We start from the raw sequence: 21,434 nt of genomic DNA on the forward strand, positions 1-21,434 counted from the left end.
CACTTTAGTGCCCCACAAAACATTTAATTGGCCGCTCAACTGTAAATTCACTCGACTGCATCAAAGATTTACAGCTTGGTCCTGCAAGCGAGCATCGAGGATTGGCTTTGGTGGAGAGCTTGGTGGGGGATAATGGGTGAAGGATTTTCCAATTGCCTGGACCCTACGTAGCCTGGCAGATGTTTTTGGTCTGTGCAGGCGGTTTGCATTTGGCATTTATTGCTCCGCCAGCCATGGTAATGGTAATGGTAACTCCGAACTTAACTCCTCATCCTCCCCCGCCTGCAAGTCGCATTCCTGCTCCTGTTTCGGCTAAGCCAGGAGCAGCTGCACTTGGCTTCCGTGCTGTTTGTTGTGTGTCCTGGCCCGACTCTAAGTCGGCAAATTCAAACTCAAATTGTGTTGAATGTAAGCCGGTGAAGGACGACCGTTCTCGCCAAGCAATAAATTTGCGAATTGTTAGCTGGCACAGACTTTGATTACGTTGCTATCTGTGGAATATATAATTTAGAAGCACTGAACTCAAAACATGGTCATTTATGTATTCAGCTTTTTGCCAAATAAAGTATAGTAATTAAGCAATAATTTCATATTAACAACAATCAGTTTTTAAGCCTTCACTCTTTTCTTACCTTGATTGTCAAGGAATAACTTCATCTTTTTTACAACCTTTTATGAATGTTTTCAATTTCAATAGGTAGTTGTGTTTTTAATAACAATACAAGTTACGAAGCCGCTTTCAATAAACATTAAGTTGAATACTGTGAAAAATAACAACCAAAGTGTGATTTATTTCTATTTACACAATTACCAATATGATGCAAAACGTAGCTATTTAACTGATCCTGCATCATTGGAAAATCAATTAAATAAAGCGGTGCCACAATTGACGCTTAAAATCTTGAATTGCCAGTCTACATTGTTGCCACGTAACGAATGCATTCGCAGAAATGCCGACCTCTAGTAGATTTCACTCCGGACAGACAACCGTTCAGCTGTAAATTTGTATTCAATTAAAAATCATTTCTTTGTCAATTATTCATTCATTGTGCAACGAGTCCTGGCAAATAGGGCGCCGTTCTGGCTCCACCAGTCGTCCAGCCAGTCAGCCGTTCATTAAATTTATGAAAAATAAAAATCAATTTTTATTTGTATATTTTATTCAGCCGGCCACTGTTTGGCACACCCCATAACCACTTACCATCACACACGCAGGCCGAAATCCCACCATATTTATTATACTGGCTCTATTTTTTGCACCTCCTTTCGTGTGCATGCGAATTGTGCATTTCGGCTTTTTACTTTGCTGCAAGTTGCATAAATCAAAATTGTTAATCAATACACAGTGTCTATAAACGAAATCAAAGTCGGAAAAAACATAAACTTTATTTAAGCCGGCGTTATTTTTAAGAGCAGCACACAAATACGAACTTTTGTTTGTCACTGGGCAACTTTAGTTTTCAGGTCATCATTTTCGGAAAATCCTCTTTCCCAAGTGCAAAATAAAACGCTTTTTGGAGTTTCAAAGAACCAAATTAAAATCGAAGGAAAAGCTCTGTTCAAGCTGGAAGTGATTTTACCAAAATTAATCAGTTAAGTAAAACTAATAGTAAACAGTCGATAATCCCGAAATCTGTGTAAGCTTTACGGGAGTGTTTTCCCTGGCTTCGGAGCATTTTGGGAGCAGGAGAGGGCCTCCAGTGGCCCTCCAACGGGGCACACATTGTGCCATGTGTGTAAGCCCCATAATATATATCGATAATATTTCATTACGCCCCCTCCAACCCATTTCCACTCCCCTCTGAGTGCGTCGAAGTGCGCACATAAATTTGGGAAAAGTAAATGCACTGGCATATTGGCCAAAATGTTGGCTGACTGGGGCCGGCTCCAAAAGATGTTTCCCATATAAAAGCAACGTAGTTCGCTTGTAATGGAGCTTAATGCAATTTCCAAGCACCCAGCCAACCCCCGACAAGGTAGCCAGCTCCAACATGATTTCTCACAGCAAACATATTTTCGCTTTGAGATGGGACCCTTCGGTCAGTCAAAGAAGAGGGAAAGCAGGTTACAAGGTGAAAAATAAAATATCGAAGGATAAAAGTACGTGGGAGCAGTAGAAAGAGCAGAAGAAAATGCAATTTGCTTGGCACTTGTTACGGGGCGTATACTCGATGTCGACATTTGCCACTGCGGAGTCTCGCTAATTAGCTCCTGGCAGATTTGCAGCAGAAGAACTGAAGACCCAAGGAGCCACCCGGCCACATCTGAGCCAAGCTGGAGCATGAATGGCATATTTTCCCGGCTCCAGCCACAGCTCCTCCGAGGTGGCCGCATAAAAAATCGCTTAAGTTAAGCGAAGCGTCAAGTCGTTTGCCCGTCTGTGTCCACCACAAAGGATTTGGCCAGTTAGCCAGCCAACAGTCGAGTGGTTCCCCCGCAAAGCCGGTCTAGAGATGTGCAGGACTCCCGCCGGGCTCGAAACTTTGTTGGCAGCACTTTTTGCAGATTTTACCCAGCTGGTGTCAGGGGGCATACGAAATGCAAAAGTGCTTCCTTTACATTGTAAACAGCAAAAAACGTTTCAAACTGGCACTTCGCATTATGTTCTTATGGGTTCTTGACAGTTCCGATGGAAAAGTAAAACTAAAATAATTGCGGGTTTTTCAAACATTTCAAACAAATGCAATTGCTAAAGTCGACTGCCAAGAACAAATAAAATTATAATACAATTACATTTAATTGAATACAATTATAAAACAATTTTTAATTTAGCAATAAGGGTGCGGGATATTAAAATGCCTTTTTATCGACTGGCATGGATGGTACACAATGGTACCCATATTTACTTTTTGAATATTGTTTTATGACATTAACCCAGATCGTTGGATAATGTTTTTAAAGGTTTGGCTTGTTCTTGTTTTAAGCTGTTTAAAGCCGAATGTTTAAATTGTTTATTTTATACAAATATTTCATTTGAATTACTTTTTTAAAATTTAAGGTCTAAAATAGTTTCTACCACATACAGAATTTTTTATGCATTTAAAATAATGAAGTAAAAGTGGAGCAGGGAGTAGAAAGGATGGAGGATCTATGTGCCATTCCAGTAACCTCACCAGTGGTTAGCTCGACCATCACTAGATGCAGACCAGTGCAGAACTAACCAACTGAAATGTTGTCTTTGACATGGCTGTCGGTTTATCGCGCCGCTTGTCAGCACAGCTTTCCCGCCCCAGTTTTTCCGATTTCCCCTTTTTTCCCAGCAGGACAGCTTTGGCTGCATGTCATTTGCCGGGGGAGAGGAGTCAGAGGGGCTAATCGAGAGAAGGGCGCGCTGGTGCCGTGCGAACAAGTAACCGGAACAGCCTCAATTTATTTGCACTTAGGTTGCGGAGGACAAGAGGTTAACAATGCAAGTGGCAGCTGCTTCGCTCCGCTTCTGTGCGCCACTGTTCGCCACTCTGTTCTTCTGGCTTATCTCCGTGAATGGCTGATGGGCCACACACCTGTGGCCGAGGTGCCCAGGCCCGGCGCAACTTAATTGCTTAAAAATGCGAAAATAATTGCACCGAATGCATTCGAGCCAGTTCACCAAAAGGGCCGAAGTGGCTGCAGCTGCAGCTGCACAAAGAGCCATTCAAGTGATTCCGATGCCCGGCCGAAAAGCGTCATGCATTTTCATTACGTTAACGGGGAAAACAGACGGAAAACGCAATGCCATTTCGGCCAATGAGCGACAATTGCCGTCGCCCATCTCCGCTTCCAGTTGGGGTCCTTTTGGCCGCATCCTGCCGCTTAACGCTGGCCTTAGCCTTCAGCCATGCAAATTCAATTTGGCAAGAGGACGACGAGTCAGAAGAAAACGCTCGAAAAAACATGGCGACATGCGTTCAAAAGTCGCGAGTCGCAAAGTGAGTGGCAGGTGAAGAGAGCGGCAAAAAGTCCTGGGAAGAAAATTGATTCCCCGAAAGGTCGAATATCTCCTACCCTCCCTAAAGCGTGCATCAAATCGAAGGATTAATCAGACTCCTTTCGAGAGAATAGCGCCTACAAGTATGCTTTTTTATATAACCAAAGATTTAATTTGAATAAATGTTTAATACTAATCTTTCTGATATGTTGTATTATATTTGAAAGGGTATGAATGACACAGAAGTCTGGTCAAGGTTCAAGGTATTTTTTCTGCCCTTCTTCTTCCAGCAATGTCGACAAAAAAGACCCGACAAATGACGAATGCAATTGGGGCATCTGCCATTGTCCCCACCTCCTTTCGACAGTAAAACACGCGCGATTTCGGCTTCAAGAGCCAACCAACTGCTGACTTTCCTTATCAACGCAAAGCGATTTTGCAAAACTGCTTTCACTTTGAGTCCCATTGTGGGGAGCATCGTGCTTATCCACCTTCTTTGGGGCACCTTTTTCGTATTTTGGCTGCATTAGCTTTTACTCTTAGAACAGTATTAGGGACAATTTCACTCACTGCGTTAAATATTTTCATTTGGTCCCAAGAAATCTTATCGGTACTTATAAAATTGTTATTTTTGAAGTTTATCCTCAAAACAAGAAAGAAAGCATTATAAAAACTGATTTGTAGTTATTCTTTATAGAAAAAGCTTCTTGTCCCTCTTTAAAGTCTCTTAAATCATAAGAAAACACTTATGAAAAAGACAATGTATGTGCACACATTTGCATAATTCCCTTAGCGCCTTCCCTTTCTCTCCTGAGCTCTGGCCAAATATATGTGGTATAAATTTCGTGGAACAATCTAAAAGCGAGCAGTAAAAAATCCAGGGCTGCCTCCCACTTTAGTGGTAAAAATGCTATAACTCAAATACAGCGCCAACAAACATCCACCGATGTCCATGTGCCGTTCATTAGCACAAAACCCACACATTAATTTCTTTTCTCTGTGTGTGTGTAATCTTCGGGGAGTAAAAATGCATGCTGGTGTGTGTTGCCTTTGTGGCCATAAAGGATATTAGCCGTGTTCTTAGCACGCCCTGCAATGTGCATGTGTTGGTAACTTTATGTAGCACCACGACTGCAGAGTAGAATCTGCAGTAAGCGACAAAAAAAAAGAATTTTAAAGAACGCTCGGCAAGACTAATGCATACTCAGTGAATATTACTTAAGCTACAAATACTTTTAGAAAAACATTTTTTATTCTGAATTGTAATCTCAGGATTACGTATAGAAAACTATACGAACGTTGCGTGAAATTAAAACACACAGACCGAAATTTATTTATTCTCAGATTTAAGGGTAATTTAAGATTACCAAATACCTATGCTTTAATTGTAGCTATAGCACTTTGGCCTTAAGCTAGAAAACTATACGAACATTGCGTAAAATTTAAAAATACAGACCGAAATTTCTTTATTTATTCTTATTTTAAAAGGTCATTTAAAATGACCAAATACCTATACTTTAACTCTAGCTATAGCTACTGTGGCCTTAAGCTGCGCTTATTTTTACTGTAAATACTTAAATGTTTAATTGTATATCCTTTAAGATATTTAGGGAAGCTAGGATATAATTTTTTATTTTTTCTCTCAAGGTTTTTGTAATCTTTTTACTATTTTTTAAAGGCAATGATTTTAATTTAACTCAAACATATAACTAAGTATTGCAAGGTTTTTACATCTTTATGGGGAGTTAAAATTTGCCCAAAAGCCCACGAAATCCGTCCAATGTGCAAGGGCTTGAGAGCCGGCAGCAGAAAGGGATTTAAGGACGACACGTCAGAAGGAGAAAATGCCAGAGGCGGGAGTCGGGACCAATTTCGGTGATAAATTCCGTATAATAAAGAAGACATTAACCAAACGCCACGGCGAATGGCGAACGAGACTGACAAGGACAACAGGGACGGCCCGCTGCCTGGACGCATTTTACACCTTGCTGGAGCAGCACTAAAAAATGTTATATTATCCTCATTTTGGCTTCTAAAAAACTGTATTTTATAGTGTAAACGTTTTAGGGTTCGCCAGTATACTGTGCCAACTAATTGCGCTCTTAAATGCTAGCAGTGACAACCCTGGTGAAATGGAACAGTGTTGCCACCGCTTGATAGTGTCAGATTAAACGCCAAAACATGGCATCAAAAATGACTTTAAACGAGCTCTGAATTTGAACCCAGTTTGTTGGCCCTAAGGCTATATACAAGCGAATAAAGTTCGGCCATTGAACCGCATTCGAAAAATGCCTCACACACACAATTTCAATGGTGAAGCAACATATCGCACCGTGATGAAAGGCTATTGGCATTTAATATTTATGCAAATTCATTATTGATTATGATTATTCCGCTATTCGGGTCAGCAATAAAAATTATATGCGTGTAATGCCTTTCAGCGTTTTACCAAGTTACTCAAACATTTACGAAAGCATTTGCAAAAATAAAACAATTAAATGCCCGAAAAATATTTTGGGTTTTAATATTCTTGTTTACCAATGTGTTGTTGCAATGTGTATTTGTTGGACTGTTACACCAAATCAGGAGCTTGAACGCATCTTTTTATGCAGCACGGCAAAAGCAGAGAAATGGATTAAAAGGCCAATGTGTATGGTTTGCCAATAATGGATTCAAATATATTCGTTTGCAATTTATTATTGGATTGCACTACGCTAGATACGGCTTATCATAACAATGGTATTTGAATAAAATACAACTCTAAATTATTGAAAAGACTAATATTTTTTAACTGTTGGTACTCGTTTTACTTCATTATTATTGATAATTATAGTTTAAACATAAGGTCTTTAAAATATTATAAGTAAAACCGATTTACTTCAACAATAAAGCAGTAAATCAGCAAAAACACATACATGAAATTTATTGAGTTAGAATAGTTATTAGATTCTATTGTTTTTGCATTCCTGATTAAATGTGTTTCTGATTCAATCAAGCAACTGAAATAAATCAATGACTTTTTTACAGTCCTCCCTACAAACGGAGCGACGAGAAGAAAGCGAGGCACAGTGCGAGGCTCGTGTTTCACGGCGGATGAAACCACAGCTGGACATCGGGAAAGTCGCTTCCACCTGAAAGTGAGCTCCTCGACTTTTCCCCCGGCGACTTGCAGTTGCGGTTGACACTTTTCCACTTTCCCCAGAAACGGAAGCAGGCTGCTGGGGAGCTATCAAAGTGCACCTAGACGGGGACTTGAGATTGGCACGTTAAAGGCAGACAGCTGATATTGGGCGGAAAACGAGGAGGGCTGTGGGCCGCAGCCGTGCAACAACCACAAGCCAAACAAGCGGCAACAGCAGAAAGAAATTACACGCAAGCAACCAGACAACAAAGTTGTCAATGTCGTTGTCGACGTTGTTGGCAAAAAATTTACATGCTCCACGCATCAGTGGCGTGGACTTGGAAAATCTTTTCGGGGGGGTAAATATTAAACAACTATTTGAAAGCAAGATTCAACAAGAGATTCAACAATGCTATAGAGTTCTAAAACAGAATTTTGCTATCGTGAAAATACGATTTAAGTTTCGGAATAAAAGCAAACAGGTTTTTACCTCTTCAACGAACAAAGTTCTGAAACTTTTGTGGCAAAAATGTATTACGATCTACTTAATAAGTACACTTTCTACATTTTTTACCTATGGCTATACGAGGTGTTTTGGTTTGATATGAAGAGTAACTTAATGATATCAATCAAAATATATTGATAATGTTATATTTTGAAAACGTTTTTTGATTATTATATGCACATATAGTTTACAGAGCCCCCTGATTCTGTCTGTGCTTGCAAAGCAAAAGATGCAGCTGAAGCCAATGTTGCAAGAAAAGCTGAGATAACAGTCATGTGGCCACCCCAGGCTGAACAGCCACCCACCGCCCATTTTCCCCTTCGGCGCACAAATATTATCTGTGAAACAAGCGCCTTCTTTGTTGCTTTTGCTCCAAAAATGGACAATTACATATGCAACGCCAGAATGCAAAACGAAGAAGTCGGGAATTAGGCGCCAAGAGGGAACCCCCTAAAAATTGGCATACCATTTAACAAAAAAATGGAAATGCAGCAGCCAAAAAATATTTTGCTTCGTTAAGCTTTCGGTGGGCATGCGAAAACAGCAACAATAAAGTGTTAATGTGCGCAAACACACAATCTCGCACAGACACTCGAGCAAACATACGGGAAAAAGACCGCAGAAAATGCAAAACACATGCCGAGGAAAAATTCGCTCCATTGAAGGGACTAGGATGCGGATGAGGACGCGCCGGATGTGGCACTGAATCCGAAGGATGATGATGCGAGGACTTGAGGACACGGAGCGCTGTCAGCTCCGAGCAAATGCAAATTGTAATAAAATGAAACAAAATAGAATTTGAATGACGCTCGGGCTTGGCAAAAATGGGTGGTTTTGACATTCGGATCCATTGATAAAGGACTTAGGATTTCCATGGTGGGGTGCCTGTCTTAAAGGACACGTTTGCTATTGAATTGGTGTTGCCACTCATAGTAATTGTCGTTCGCATTCCATGTATTTCGTTCAAAGCTGGCTTTTTACACCCAAAAACATTTATTTCGAAGACATACAGCATTTTCTTACAAATTTAAATACAAATTCAAAGGTATTTTATTGTCACTCTCAGAACTCTCGAAAGTATATAAGAGAAGTATCTTAAATAACTAAACTAAACTAAAACCTAAGTGAGTAAGAAAAAGCCCAAAATAGTCTGCTGCTCAAATTATTTCCCCAAACAACCACGCAAATAGATGAAAACTACAAAATATTTTCCAATACACATACTTGCATTCACACCCAGCTAATCAAACTCAACTCCCCGAAAGCGGAAATAAATGCGGCAAGGAAACAGAATTTGCAACAATGAGGAGCACACAAACATATTTATTTCGCCATGAAAATGCACACACCACCATATGCACACACACTGGCGCATCCAGGACGCACACACACCAGGACGTGCATTAGTTGTGGCCCGGCATTCATTTCATTTTTATTCCGCACTCACTTTTCACTGTTAGTTATGTCTGCTTGTGGTTTCCTTCTTTGCACGTTATTTATGTTTATTTGCATATATTTTATTTTATTTTACTTCTCTGCGGGAAACGGGGGGAGGAAATGCAACTAAAACTCGCTCATTTATCTCGGCGTACACCACGCGAAATTTGTGGTGCAGCTAAGCAAACCCTAGCATACTTCTAAGCGCCCGGGGTGTATCTGTATCTGAGAATGCATCTGCTACTCTGAGAGCGGTTGCGAAATTAGTAGATAAATAGCTGAAATGGTCAGAACGTGAAAAACTGCTAGTTTGGAGCTCTAGTTCTGAGAGCCCCTAAAACAAAGTATCCGAAAACTGGCAAAAGCAAATAGCTGTACAAATTCTGTACAAGTATTTCGACGAAAATGCACATGTGCACAGCTTAGGTAAGCAATCTTATCTGGTCAACAAACAAATTTCCACTGACGAAATACAAGTGCTTAGACTAAGGAATAAATAGACTGTTTAATAAAGTGCTGGCGGGCTAAGCTATTTAAATGAATTTGCAAATTACTTCAGGAATCTGAAGTAATTTAGTTGTTAAACATCTGTAAATAAATGTAATTGACCTTATTTTTTACTCAATAATTGAAATGTAGAAACTAAGTTTATGAACTTTAATTGCTATTGTATGTACCTTCTATCAATGCATAATACAATTGCCACGAAGTTAGGTCTTTGCAATTAATTCGTTTTAGATAAAGGAAAGTGGCAATGTCTTTAGGTATAAGAAAAACGGAGTCCTCAATACAGTTTTCCTTTAAGGATGCCTGCTGAACCCCTTGCCTTGTCGAAAACCTGCTAGCAACAGATGTGCAACAAAAAGGACAGCCACTGGAAAGTGCAACACTCCCATCTCCATCAGTAAAATATTCGAACCATTTTGTGGCCGCTTCCCTGCTACTAGTAAACAGACCGCCCATTCCTCCCCGGAACCGAGATGGTCCCTTAGTCATGTTTGATTTGCAATTTCGCACAATCAAACCCTTGCCACGGCTCGAACGGGCAGGAACTGGAGATTCAGCAGCAGCCAGCAGGCTAAATCCCAAAAATTGGCAATAAATTTGCGCTATTGACTGTGTCTGGCTACAAATTTGCTGCTTGCATATTTTATTTGTGCAGCGTATGTTGTGAAAATGCAAATGCAAATACAAGCCGGAACTTGGAGAGGGCTTGTGACCAGCATCAGCCCAGAGATGTGCGATTAAAAGTGGGAAAAAATGTTTCCAAGACCATAAATGGATGATGGAATAAGCTTTTTTAGAGTACTTTTTATTTTCACAGGCAACTTTCAGTATTGAGTAATATTTATAAATAAATATTTATATTTATAAATAAATATTTATATTTATATATAAATATTTATATTTATAAATAAATAAATATTTATATTTATAAATAAAGCTATAAATAATTTGAAATCGGGTTTTTTTCAATATTCAATATTTTCGAACTACTTTAGTTCAAATTTAAATCGCGAAAACATTAGGAACGCCTTTGGGACTGGTTATGAGGGATCGAAGCGTAAAATTAATGTTGTGTAAGGTATTTCCAAATCATTGATTAGGCAGCTCGGAGGCCCGGAAACAGGCCGGTGGCCAACGTGGCGTATGAGTGCTGCGCGAATATTTTAGCAGCAGTCACGCAGCACTTAGACTGGCCATGGCCAAGGTATTTGTGGGTATGTGTGTGCACTCGTGTGTTATTCGGTGTAAATTATATGGCCGAAAGATGCAAAATTAGCCAAATAATGGCTGCCTAATGTGCCGGAAAGCTGGCGAGCAAAAGTTAATGGCGAAAATCCCTTAGTCCCCATGATGAAAACATAAAGCGGAGCCACTAAAAGCAAATCGAGAGCGGCACATATTTGCTAATACAATAAGAGTTAGCTGCTTCACTGCCTGCGAAACAGGCTTTAAAGGGTTAGGGGCAGCATAAAATCTGTGTAAGCTTTCGCCAGTCAGAGTTTAAATTCGCTTCTTGAGCCGAACACATTTTCTTTTGTTTGTGTTGCCCATGTCAAACTTGGTACGCGGTAATTGAACGGACTTTAAATGCCAGCCAAAATTGCACAAAATGCGGGCTAGCACAAACGGCTTTGGTCCAGGTTTTTCTATACTCCTTTTTTTATTTGCGTCTGATGTGCCACAGCAGCTGAGGTTTAGTCGGAGGACGACGGTGAAGTGGAGCAAATGCAGTTGGGACTCCGTGGCGACTCCTATGCAAAGAAGCAATGCTCGCCAACGCGACGACATCGAAACTTTTCCTATTTTTTGACCTTTTATTTCTGTGGCGCTTGTTTAAACCAGCAAGAGAGTTTGGTCATATAGAAAAATGGAAAAAAAGGAAAAAAGTATACCAAAAATATAAAACGGAGAGACAGAGTTCAGCCTGAGGGGTTCGCGGGAATAAATAGTAATTCGGGCTCTTAACTTTAATAAAACAAAACATTTTAATTAAAAGAAAAAATAAAAATAAATGTCTGGAGAATGTTTTAATTCATCTTTCAATTTCTTGAGGATACACATCAGATGACCAACGAATGTGAGAAGAAAATCCGACAAAACTCAAATCTAAGGTTCCTTAAAAATGTTTTAAAAACTGTAAAGCTTACTGAAAAATCTTTACGAATTTCTCCGCCATTGCAGACTAATTCGATCTTGAAATGTAAGGGTATTACCAATTACCATGGAGCAAAAGTCAAACTGGTAACTGCCCCACATAAAGAACAATTTTCGGGTCAAAAGCGCGCTGCATGGCAGCGAAAAAGGCAAACTGACTTCAAGTGGCGTTTTGACATTTTGTTGAATTTCAACTCGGTTGTCGTTTGGGGTGAAAGGACAGAGGTCAGTGGGCGAGGGTGGATGGGGTTGAAAGGTATGCAAAAAGTGAAAGGGGCAGGGTCGAGGGGCTGGAGAACTCGCAGGTGGCTGGCCATGCAAAAAGCAGAGAGACGCATTTTTTGCTTAAATTAGAAAAACAATTGCCAGCGTTGCGGGCAGCAAAAGCTGCAACTTTGGTCAGCAGGTTGACCACATAAAAAGTTCGCCAGCGTTTCCTTTTTACACGATGCATTTCAACTTCGCAGAGCTGGTGTTAAAAGTTCTCAGTTTGACTCAAGCTTTTATGTGTAAATGGTTTTTTAAGCCCTGTTGCCCCACGTACTATGCGATTTCATTTTGCATAATTATTACAGAAGTCGGTCCACAAAAATAGTGAATTTAAGGACACAAAATTTAAATAATATTTGGAGGGCAATCGGGTAGTAACAAAGCGCTGTAAGTGAAAAGTGACTTCCGGACTTAGAACAAAAGTTAAAAAAACATGCTATTGGATAAATTAGACGATTTCAATATTTGAAGCTAGTAAGGCCGAAAGAGCGCAAAAGAGTATTAAAGCTATACGTCTAAACTTAAAACGTGACAATGGTTTTACGATTTACTAAACAACAAAAATCTGAATTGCACCTCTAGCTCTTCGTAAATAACGCTCTTTTAGTCGCCCAGAATAAAATTTTTTTTTAAATATTCCAATATAAATAACACAACAATACTAAAATAAGTTAAATTAGCTTTTCTTTAGCCATTGGGGATTCTCAAATGTATAAAACAAAAAATTAGAAATAACCATTATTCATAAATTCATAGCTCCATACCGAAATTTACCTTGTTTAACACGGATACTGACCGAAATTAAACTGTTGAACACTAGAGGGAATACCCTACCTATTTTTCTCGTGATGGAAGCTCAAACGTACTTTACCATCCCTAAGTGTGACCTCACCTGGTATCTCCCTATCGATATGGCGCTTTGATAGTCGACTTCCGTCAGGAGAATTGTTCCGTTATGAGAAAGAAAAAAACAATTGAAATAAAATAGGCAAATAAAATTATTCTCGTCCACTATGGAACTGCGCAGCCGAACCACCAAGAACCTTGTGGACTTCCTCAAAAGTAAGAGCAGGCATTACAATTACACTACAGATGGTAAGGGCTTATTTGCGCAGGCGCCGGCGTCTATGAGGCAGGTATGGAAATCGAGGAAATGCGCCAGTTGGCGAGTGCTATGGAGCAGTCGGCCAGCTGCAAGCCGGACGACCTGGACTTGGAAAGGGCCCTGCAGGTGGGATATCGATCACTAGTTTCTAAGTCACCACACCCAGTTCATCGGCACTGAAACCCACAGGAGAGCGAGCTGGAGTTTCTGTCCTCGCAGCCGAGTGGTTTGCACAACTCTACAATGATCATATCGCCCCAATTGCCCAGGAGGGACCCCCCCGACTTGGACAGTCCGCCCAGCCAACCCATACGCATGACGATACGCGCTTGTGTTCATCACCCCATGGACTGGAGCCCCCCGGATGGAAGGCGGGTTCCAGAACGCAAGCGGGCTGCCGGTGGGGATGACAACCAGATCACCGACCCAACCGGCAAGCGTATAAGGCCCCCGGTTGTCAGCAGGGCACAGGATCTGGAAGACCAGCTGCAGCCCGACAATCCCGACGCCACGCCCGTTTCTCTGGGCATGGAGGGCGACTCGGGCGTTAATTGGGAGGAGATTTCTCTGTCCAGCGCCAGCGATAATAGTTCCTTTCCGTCCATTGGTGAAATGCCTGATCGCCACTTGATCAGCACCAGCAGCGTCGCCGTCTCTGATTTCTCAGACATCCACGAGCAAAGCCAGGACTAGGATGTTTCTGTCAGTAATTTGATGTTCCCCAATAATTAATTTAATATGTATGTATGTTATTTCGCCATGTCATTAAAAGGCTAGCGTATTCGCCATGAAACCCAGCGGAACTGGATGGGATTTGATTTTTTTTTCGAACCCTTCAACTAAAACTTAAAGCTTTATTAAAACTAAAAATTAAGTCAAATTAATAACGAAGTTTTTCTGTTATAAAAAAAAAAAAAAAGAAGAACTCTATAGTCGAGTGCCTCGGCTATGAGATACCCATTACTCAGCTTAAAGGATCAAACATGAAATGGAGATATATAAGCAGCAAAGCGATATTGTGATGCGCCATCTACCCGCTATTTCAGTAGAAGTTGTGAGATCTCTCATACGGACAGACGGACAATGGCTAGATCCTGATCAAGAATATATATACTTTATGGGGTCGGAAGCGCTTCCTTCTAAATATGTTTGTTTTTGTTTCGGTGTTTATACATAAATGCAAGTGTTATGTAGTGTTGATGATCAACCCAAAGTTATGATATCAACTCTTGTGACGGAAATGATTTATCTCATAAATGAATACCCTTCCTAAATTTTTTAATTTAGTTGCAGCGTGCCGAATGTGAATACAAATGCGGGTGGATGAAATGAAATAACCGATTTTTCCCAAAGGTGGGTGAACTGCAGGTTCATATATAAGACTAGAATTTGAAGGAACCTAATAATTTTCTTAAGTCTTAGTATGTAATCCAATCCTTTTAGTTTTTACCTTTTGATAGATATCTGTAACGATCGGACGATCCTAGTAGATATTAATATCTTGTGTATATATACTAGTAGCCTTCAAGCACACTCCTGGTTCGCTTCGTCACTACGTGGACTGCCGTTCACAGTAAAACAATCTGGGAAATTCCAAAACTGTTGCTTGGTTCAAAATAAAACGGACAAAAAAGAAAGTTGACTTCGTCAAGCAGAGATTGTAAACATCATGTTACATTTTTAAGGATTGTTGATAGCTTCAGATATAGTAAAAGAAATGTAAATAACTATTTCATTATTTTACGGACCGTTTCTTTGACTGCTATATGTTAGAGTCCTCCGATTTTTATTAAATTTTTTTCCAATTTCTTAAAAACACAAATTATATTCCCTCCGATTCTTATTAAATTTATTTCGAAATTCTTAAAAACACAATAAATTATATTCCCTATATTATAAGATAATTAACCAATTTTTCGAGCGTTCCTATAGCAGCTATATCATATAATCGTCCGATTTTGATAAAATTAAATTCGAAATTCAGAACTACTTAAAAGAGTGTAGAAGTTAACTTCGGCAAGCCGAAGTTTGCATACCCTTGCAGTTAAAAGAATTAATCAACGTTAGTAACACCATGTAAAATTTTTAAGGATTGTTGCTGGCTTCAGTGATATTAAAAAAAAAATTACACCAGTGGTCAAAGCTGTTTGTCATTTGAACAGGAACCCTCAATTGCTAAAAGTTTGCACCGCAGTAAAGGAGACGTTTCCGACCCCATAAAATATATATACTTGATCAGCATCAACTATTTCTTATAACTGCAAGGGCATACAAACTTCGGCTTGCCGAAGGTAACTTCCTTTCTTCTCTACTTTCATTTAAGGGCTAATACTAATGTGAGTAGTAATAGATCAGCTGATAAACAGCTAACCAAAATTCGAAGCTTAGTGAACACCCCAAATGTAAAAAATATTACTTTAACGCATAGTAAAGTTAGTTAATTTATTTCATTGTACAACACTGCTAGGCAGAGCGGATAATTCTTTTTAATGTATTTTTACGTGTTCGGCTTTGAACTCTAAAGTAATATTTGTCGCAAACGATAGGTAAGCTACTTAAAAGCGATTTAGAAACATGAATATGTATTTAAAATTAAACATGGACTTATGGCATACCCACGTGCTCCTATGGAATGGTCACACTAACAGTGTTTTTGCTAACACTGTTCGCATCGCTTTCCTCATTGTCACTTCGCAGAAATCTTATATTTTGAGCAAAATGTAATTTAAGAAGTAATTTGGTTAAGATCCTTACAAATAAAACTAATATTTTATATTGCAGGTCCCCACCGAAAGTTCCCCATATTGTGGGCGATGAAGATGAAGCTTTGTAAGTCCTCTTTTGTTTATACATGACACATATGTATGTCCTACATTTCCAATATTTTTATAAATAGGAAAAGTGGTCAAGAGAGTGATGGGAATTCCAACGACACTATTTTGTGAGTCTTTTTTAATTGCTAGATCGAAATACCTAATACCGTTGATATTCCATTGATTAGGAACAGCGGACCGGAGGAGGACGAAAGTTCAAACGAAGATGGGGCTGACTGGTCTATGAATGTCATCTACTTAGCTGGAACACCGTATGCTGACCTTTGATTCTTCGGGAGTTTTCTCTAATTAGTACTTTAATTTCCTGTTAGGAAACGTGCGTGCAGTCCGTTAAAGATTACCGAGGTAACTGATGCTCCTGCACCGAACCCGGCGCAGTCCACTTCGCTGAGCATTCCGAAACGTCGCTTCGCTTCTCCAGGTGATTCTCTAGCTTCGGAATCTATTGGAGAACGTGTTTCCAGACGTCTAAGACACGTCCGTATCATCGAAACCGGCAACGCTAGTCCCCAAACATCTTCGGACGATCCAGATTCGGGTCCCGCTGCTCAGCTCGCCAAGCCCCTGGACGTCACTTCCTTCTTCCACCGGGTATCGGCTAGTCTCGTCGAGCAGCGCGTCTGCATTAAGCCTTTCTTGGCGCTGCGCAAGCGCATCACTCGTATGGTAACCCAATCGCTAAACGAGTCCAAGCGGATGCGCAAGTAGTGCAACAAATACAAATGTAATCAAGCTAATCTATGGATTTGCCAATTCGGTTTGATCAGCAACATGAAAATCTTTGGTTGTGTGTCATTACCCTAATTGAACCTATCATTTAACTCATAAAAAGCTCGCAAATCCGACAGACTATGATTTTTTTGTTTTAAGTAAGAAGTATTTGCTACTCATAAACATCCGATTGTTGAACGATCCCAATATTTAAGTTACTATGTGAACAGAGAAAATCGAAATGTGTATATTAAATTGAATTAATATAAAGTATAAAAATAAATACGAAACAAAAGAACAGCCTAGTATCCACATTGTTCGTCATCCATTTCGGTGCAGTTGCAGTAGTTAGCATCGGGAACGTTGTCGGAAACCAAATCATCCTCTCCAATGGTCACACAACGCACATTACAGGGATATTTCTGATGGATTGACGTGTGACAATTTTGAAAGTAAAAAAGAATTTTAAGCCTACCACTACGACCAGCGGATGTCCATCCTCGTCCGTGAGGCCCACATTATCGCAGCCATCGCCCTCATTCTGCCGGTGAAGTATGAACTTTGTCAAACAACAAAGTACGATCTATAAAAGATATTGATAAACTTGGTGACCTACATTTTAGAAGGTTTTTTAAACCAATTCTACAAACAATCCTAAAATTTAGATAGCATATATCATGTACATCTGAAATGGTATGAATTGAACATTCCTTAAAATTGAATATCTATTTTGTTTTCATTTAAAGTTTGATGTGCCTTTTAACTATTTCTGCTTTGCAAAAGAATAATTAAAATCTTACAAATCAATACATATATTTTTTGCTACTTTTTAAAGTCTAGCTACCAAACTATGTGGGTGTTTAGACCAAAAATGTTTGTAATAAAAATAGCTGGGATGGAAAGTAATGTCATAGAAAACTCCAAAAAGTGATAAGGTAATAAATTTATAAAATGATAATTCAAGAGATAATGAGAATTAATCATTTTTTAACCGGTCCCCTAAAGTGCTGTGAGTATGAAGCTCTAATAGTTTTCTTAGCCCCAAGCTTACCAGGAACTTAAGTGCCAGAACCCACAGTGCCAGCAGGATGTAAAAGAAGTTCCACACCGCACCGACGAACCCCGGCAGACAACCATTCGCATTGATGGAGTCCACTGTGAGCGCGGGAAAAGGCTGCCGACTGCTGCCCCCCATGGGCTGCCCCTCACCGGACAGCAGATTGTTGAAGCAACTCTCGCAGGACCGCTTGCAGCAGGCATAGGGTGCCAGGACCATAGACGAACAGTTGTCCTCTAGCCGCGGCATCCAGTCCGCACTCATCCAGTCCTTGTAGCCGTGCACCCCACAGCACTCCTTGTGCCACTGCAGGCCGTCCCACAGGAGCTTCCACTCCGGGCACGAGTAGTACATGTCGATGCCCCGGGTAAGCGAGGTATCCGCCGCGTTCTCCAGGACATCGACGCCCCGGTAAAGATTCCAAACGCACCCGAAACCAGAGGCAATAATTACGCAGGAGTAGAAGGCCCACATCGACAGCAGGAGGCGGATGTTGGGCGTGCAACGCCGCCTCCAAATTCGCCGCCACATGGCAATGCTGCAGAGGAAGGTCACCACCAGCTGGGCTCCGAACACGTAGATCCCGAACAGATAGCCGTGGATCAGGCGGCACTCGATCTCCGACAAGTAGCCGGTGAAAAGAGCGTGGTAGTAGGCGGTCACCACCAGGATTAGAAGTCCGATCACAGCCTCGGTTATCAGCAGCAGGTTGAAGTATACGGAGGCTCGGCGGAAGGGCTGGCGCATTTGGTCATCCTCGGGGTCATCGGTCAAAAGTTTGCCTTGTCGACGAGGTTTTAGCTCTGAACTCGAATTTCATTTGGATTGACGCTGCTCGCAAAGACGCCTCTTTATATTTATTTCGACTGCGGTAACAAACCGTGACAAATCAGTCATTGAGACTGAACGATAGTGTAAATTAAACCTAGATATTTAATTAATTTAAAAAAGAATTAAGAATCTTAACGAAAATATATATGTTTTGAACACCGAGAACCATTTTGTACATTATTCATAGAAACCAGACAGCCTAGCTTAGATTGATACATTAAAATATAGCACCCCTTGAATCGTAGTTTACTAGGATGCATATATTAACGAAGATTTGTTATTTAGCTTTCATAGTTTTATAGATGACAACTGATAAATGGAAATATACTTAATTAGATTTCAGTTTAAAACTTTATTCTTGATTTTGAGCAGTTACGCTTTGATTAGTTCGGCGATATCCCATACATAGTACGCGGTAAACAAATTCTTCAGTCTTTCATCAATTTTGGGTCGGTAGGTAGAACTTATTTGGGAGTTGATCACCGCACAAAGCTGAACTTAAGCACACCCGATGAATAGTCCATATTGGGTCCCATCTGCTTCGTATCAATCTTTAGAAGTTTTATGTTGTCCAGGCAGCGCGGACTGTGGACTATCTCCTGATCTATGTCGCTATGCCGGATCCACAACTCCAGGGGCTGACTGCGCCAGCTCTGTTTGGCCAAGACAGCAATGCAGCTCCAGATGAAGGACTCTCCGTGGCACTGAGATCGTGTTACGTCCAGTAGCCTTAGCTGCCGGCAATTTATCACGAATTCCAGAAGGCCCACAGGACTCTCCAGCTGATAGCCGCACAAATGCAGGTCTGTTAAACTTCGCAGTTGACTGGCCAGTTGTCGCAGAATCTGATCTTGCAGGCATTGTAGCTTGCCGCCCTCCTCCTCCTCCGCTTGCCCATGTAGCTCCAATCGCGTCAGCTGCCTGAGATTTCCTAGCTCCCTAAAGAATCTCCCGTAATCATGGAGAATCCCGGTGAAGCGAAAGGCCTCAATAAGTCTGACTGAGCCGGCAGGATTGCTGGGCCGAGCTATTCGAGACAGCACGTCGAAGACAAAGTTCTTGGAATATATAGACAGCTTCTGCAGACGCGGCAGTCGTAGGAGCTGTTGGGTAATATCCGACTCCATGCACAGGTGGTAATCAGCTATCTTAATGTGCTCTAGTGTGGGACACAGCTGCAGATCCGCCAGATCACAGCAGTTGACCTCATCACAATCCTCCATGATATCAAATTTGCGGAGTCTCAGCTGCCGGAAGATGTCCCTGAAGTGCTGCGACTCCAGGAACTGACAGTCATCTAGGCAGAGTTCGCTAAGGTGTTCCAGGTCGCACAGGTACTTCCCAGTTATCTGGCAGCTCCTGAGTTTGAGTCTCCTTAGGCGGGGAAACACGCGTCGCAGCAAACGCACATCCTCGTCTACGAACCGAACGCGTCCCCTCCGATTTCCATCACCTAGCCACTCCACGGAGTGGATCCCCTCGAGGGTGTGACTGCTAAGGAGCCGCAATCGCCGCACATCCAAATGGTTGAAGCTCAAACGCTCCATATGAGGAGCCAAGGCCAGGATAAAGGCCACAAACTGACGGGAATTGGCTCCCGATCGTCGGAACATCTCGTCCTGCAGGACAACACTGCGAACGCGGGTCCTCCAGAGCATCTGCACTATGCTTTCCAAACGCCTGTTCAACCTGCCGATCTCGTACTGCTGGTACACATTCAGCTGGCGGACGATCAACGCCAGGACATCGTCATTCAGCTCCAGGAGAGAAGTGGCAGGGGTTTCTGAAAAGTCGGAAGACGATCTGAGTGCGTTCAAGGTTATTACTTTTTGCACATTCCTACCTGTATCTGTTGCGGACGTCATTTGCGGTGTGCTCTTGATCGTGGTGTTTGGAATACTGACGAACTCACTCCGTTGCCATGGCCATATGACTACCTAGTGCGAAGGTCATTTAGGGGTGGTTTAGTTTTCCAGGCAAACGGGCGCAATTTGCGCTACGCTACCTAAGTGCCTCATGTCCTTCTGGAGATGGACATCCGAAACGATAGTTCTTGCAGCAGTAAGAGCCGATCGTCTAGGTTTTGTACCCGGTACTTGTACAGTAGAAGGATATACTAGATTCGTCTGAAAGTATGTACCAGGCGAAGCGTCTCTTGACCAGGTGAGATCTTTGACAAGAAGTTCTAGCAGAGTGCCGATTCAACGCCCAACATAATACTACAAACATTTTTACCCATCTACATGCCAAAAATAAATTAAATCGCAGGATCAGTTTAAGAGGTAGAACCAAATATAATCAATATTTTGGAAGGTCAGTTGAGATTTAAGACCACATGCAGCAAATCAGCTGTTTTTACTCATACCCCACTATGCCGCTAGGGGTGCCTCTATATTGTGCTATGGTACCGCTAGGTGGCGCCGGAATGCGCCAGGTTCCATTTAAGTGTACTACGCAAAAAAGCAGATATTCTGGAAACATATCTCCATCTCTATCGCTCTCCTAAGTAACGCAGTAACGTAGTCGACGATATGAACTATAGTGACTATAAACCCCGGCTGAAAGTCGGTAAAGACGCGAGTATACCAAAAAACGTCGAAAAAAAACATGATATGATGATGCACGGCCTCTATAGTTTGGGATGAACAGGGAATACTATTTATCGACTATCTTAAAAATGAAAAACCAATAGCGGGCGCTTAATACTGCAAATTAGTTCACTTTTAAAAACGACATTAAGAGTGCGCATTTAGCACAGAAAAAGTACTTTTACGTGACCGGATTCTATTAATACTCAAAGACAAAAATATTCGAAGAGCATTAAAAAATGGAAGATCGTTGTAGTGCTGTGCCCAATTTGGCCTAAAAAATGCTTCCCTCTTCGATGTAAAGGTAGTTTTCAAATTATAGCACGAAAAAACTTAGAATACAACATAAAGTTTTTTAGAAACCACTTCAAACTGTGTCGTTCTATAAACAAGTTTTTCCAAGGTAA

At 41.1% G+C, this 21,434-nt stretch overlaps 4 protein-coding genes across 5 annotated transcripts; 2 read left to right on the forward strand and 2 right to left on the reverse strand.

The window, feature by feature from the left end:
* Positions 1-12,790: 12,790 nt before the first annotated feature.
* On the forward strand, positions 12,791-13,893 carry LOC108034351 (uncharacterized). The gene is made up of 3 exons (XM_017109237.3): positions 12,791-12,963; positions 13,017-13,132; positions 13,196-13,893. The coding sequence occupies exons 1-3, from the start codon at positions 12,915-12,917 to the stop codon at positions 13,697-13,699; spliced, it is 669 nt and encodes a 222-aa protein (XP_016964726.1). The 5' UTR covers positions 12,791-12,914; the 3' UTR covers positions 13,700-13,893.
* A 1,684-nt stretch (positions 13,894-15,577) lies between these two features.
* On the forward strand, positions 15,578-16,849 carry LOC108034353 (uncharacterized). The gene is made up of 5 exons (XM_017109239.3): positions 15,578-15,726; positions 15,788-15,835; positions 15,903-15,947; positions 16,008-16,091; positions 16,152-16,849. The coding sequence occupies exons 1-5, from the start codon at positions 15,581-15,583 to the stop codon at positions 16,546-16,548; spliced, it is 720 nt and encodes a 239-aa protein (XP_016964728.3). The 5' UTR covers positions 15,578-15,580; the 3' UTR covers positions 16,549-16,849.
* On the reverse strand, positions 16,775-18,365 carry LOC108034350 (tetraspanin-12). Its single transcript, XM_017109236.3, has 3 exons — positions 17,603-18,365; positions 17,027-17,134; positions 16,775-16,973 (listed from the first exon to the last, which is right to left on the reverse strand). The coding sequence occupies exons 1-3, from the start codon at positions 18,353-18,355 to the stop codon at positions 16,854-16,856; spliced, it is 981 nt and encodes a 326-aa protein (XP_016964725.1). The 5' UTR covers positions 18,356-18,365; the 3' UTR covers positions 16,775-16,853.
* Positions 18,366-18,896: 531 nt separating this feature from the next.
* Positions 18,897-20,758, reverse strand: LOC108033364 (uncharacterized). 2 transcript variants are annotated; one of them, XM_050885197.1, is made up of 3 exons: positions 20,445-20,758; positions 20,283-20,376; positions 18,897-20,222 (listed from the first exon to the last, which is right to left on the reverse strand). In XM_050885197.1, the coding sequence occupies exons 2-3, from the start codon at positions 20,302-20,304 to the stop codon at positions 18,919-18,921; spliced, it is 1,326 nt and encodes a 441-aa protein (XP_050741154.1). In that variant the 5' UTR covers positions 20,305-20,376; positions 20,445-20,758; the 3' UTR covers positions 18,897-18,918. The 2 variants fall into 2 exon arrangements, with proteins under 2 accessions (XP_050741154.1, XP_016963163.1); XM_017107674.3 differs by having other exon boundaries at positions 20,283-20,757.
* Between the last annotated feature and the right edge of the window lie 676 nt (positions 20,759-21,434).

The sequence above is a fragment of the Drosophila biarmipes genome, chromosome 2L (assembly GCF_025231255.1).
Source record: "Drosophila biarmipes strain raj3 chromosome 2L, RU_DBia_V1.1, whole genome shotgun sequence".
NCBI classification, from domain to species: Eukaryota; Metazoa; Arthropoda; class Insecta; order Diptera; family Drosophilidae; genus Drosophila; species Drosophila biarmipes.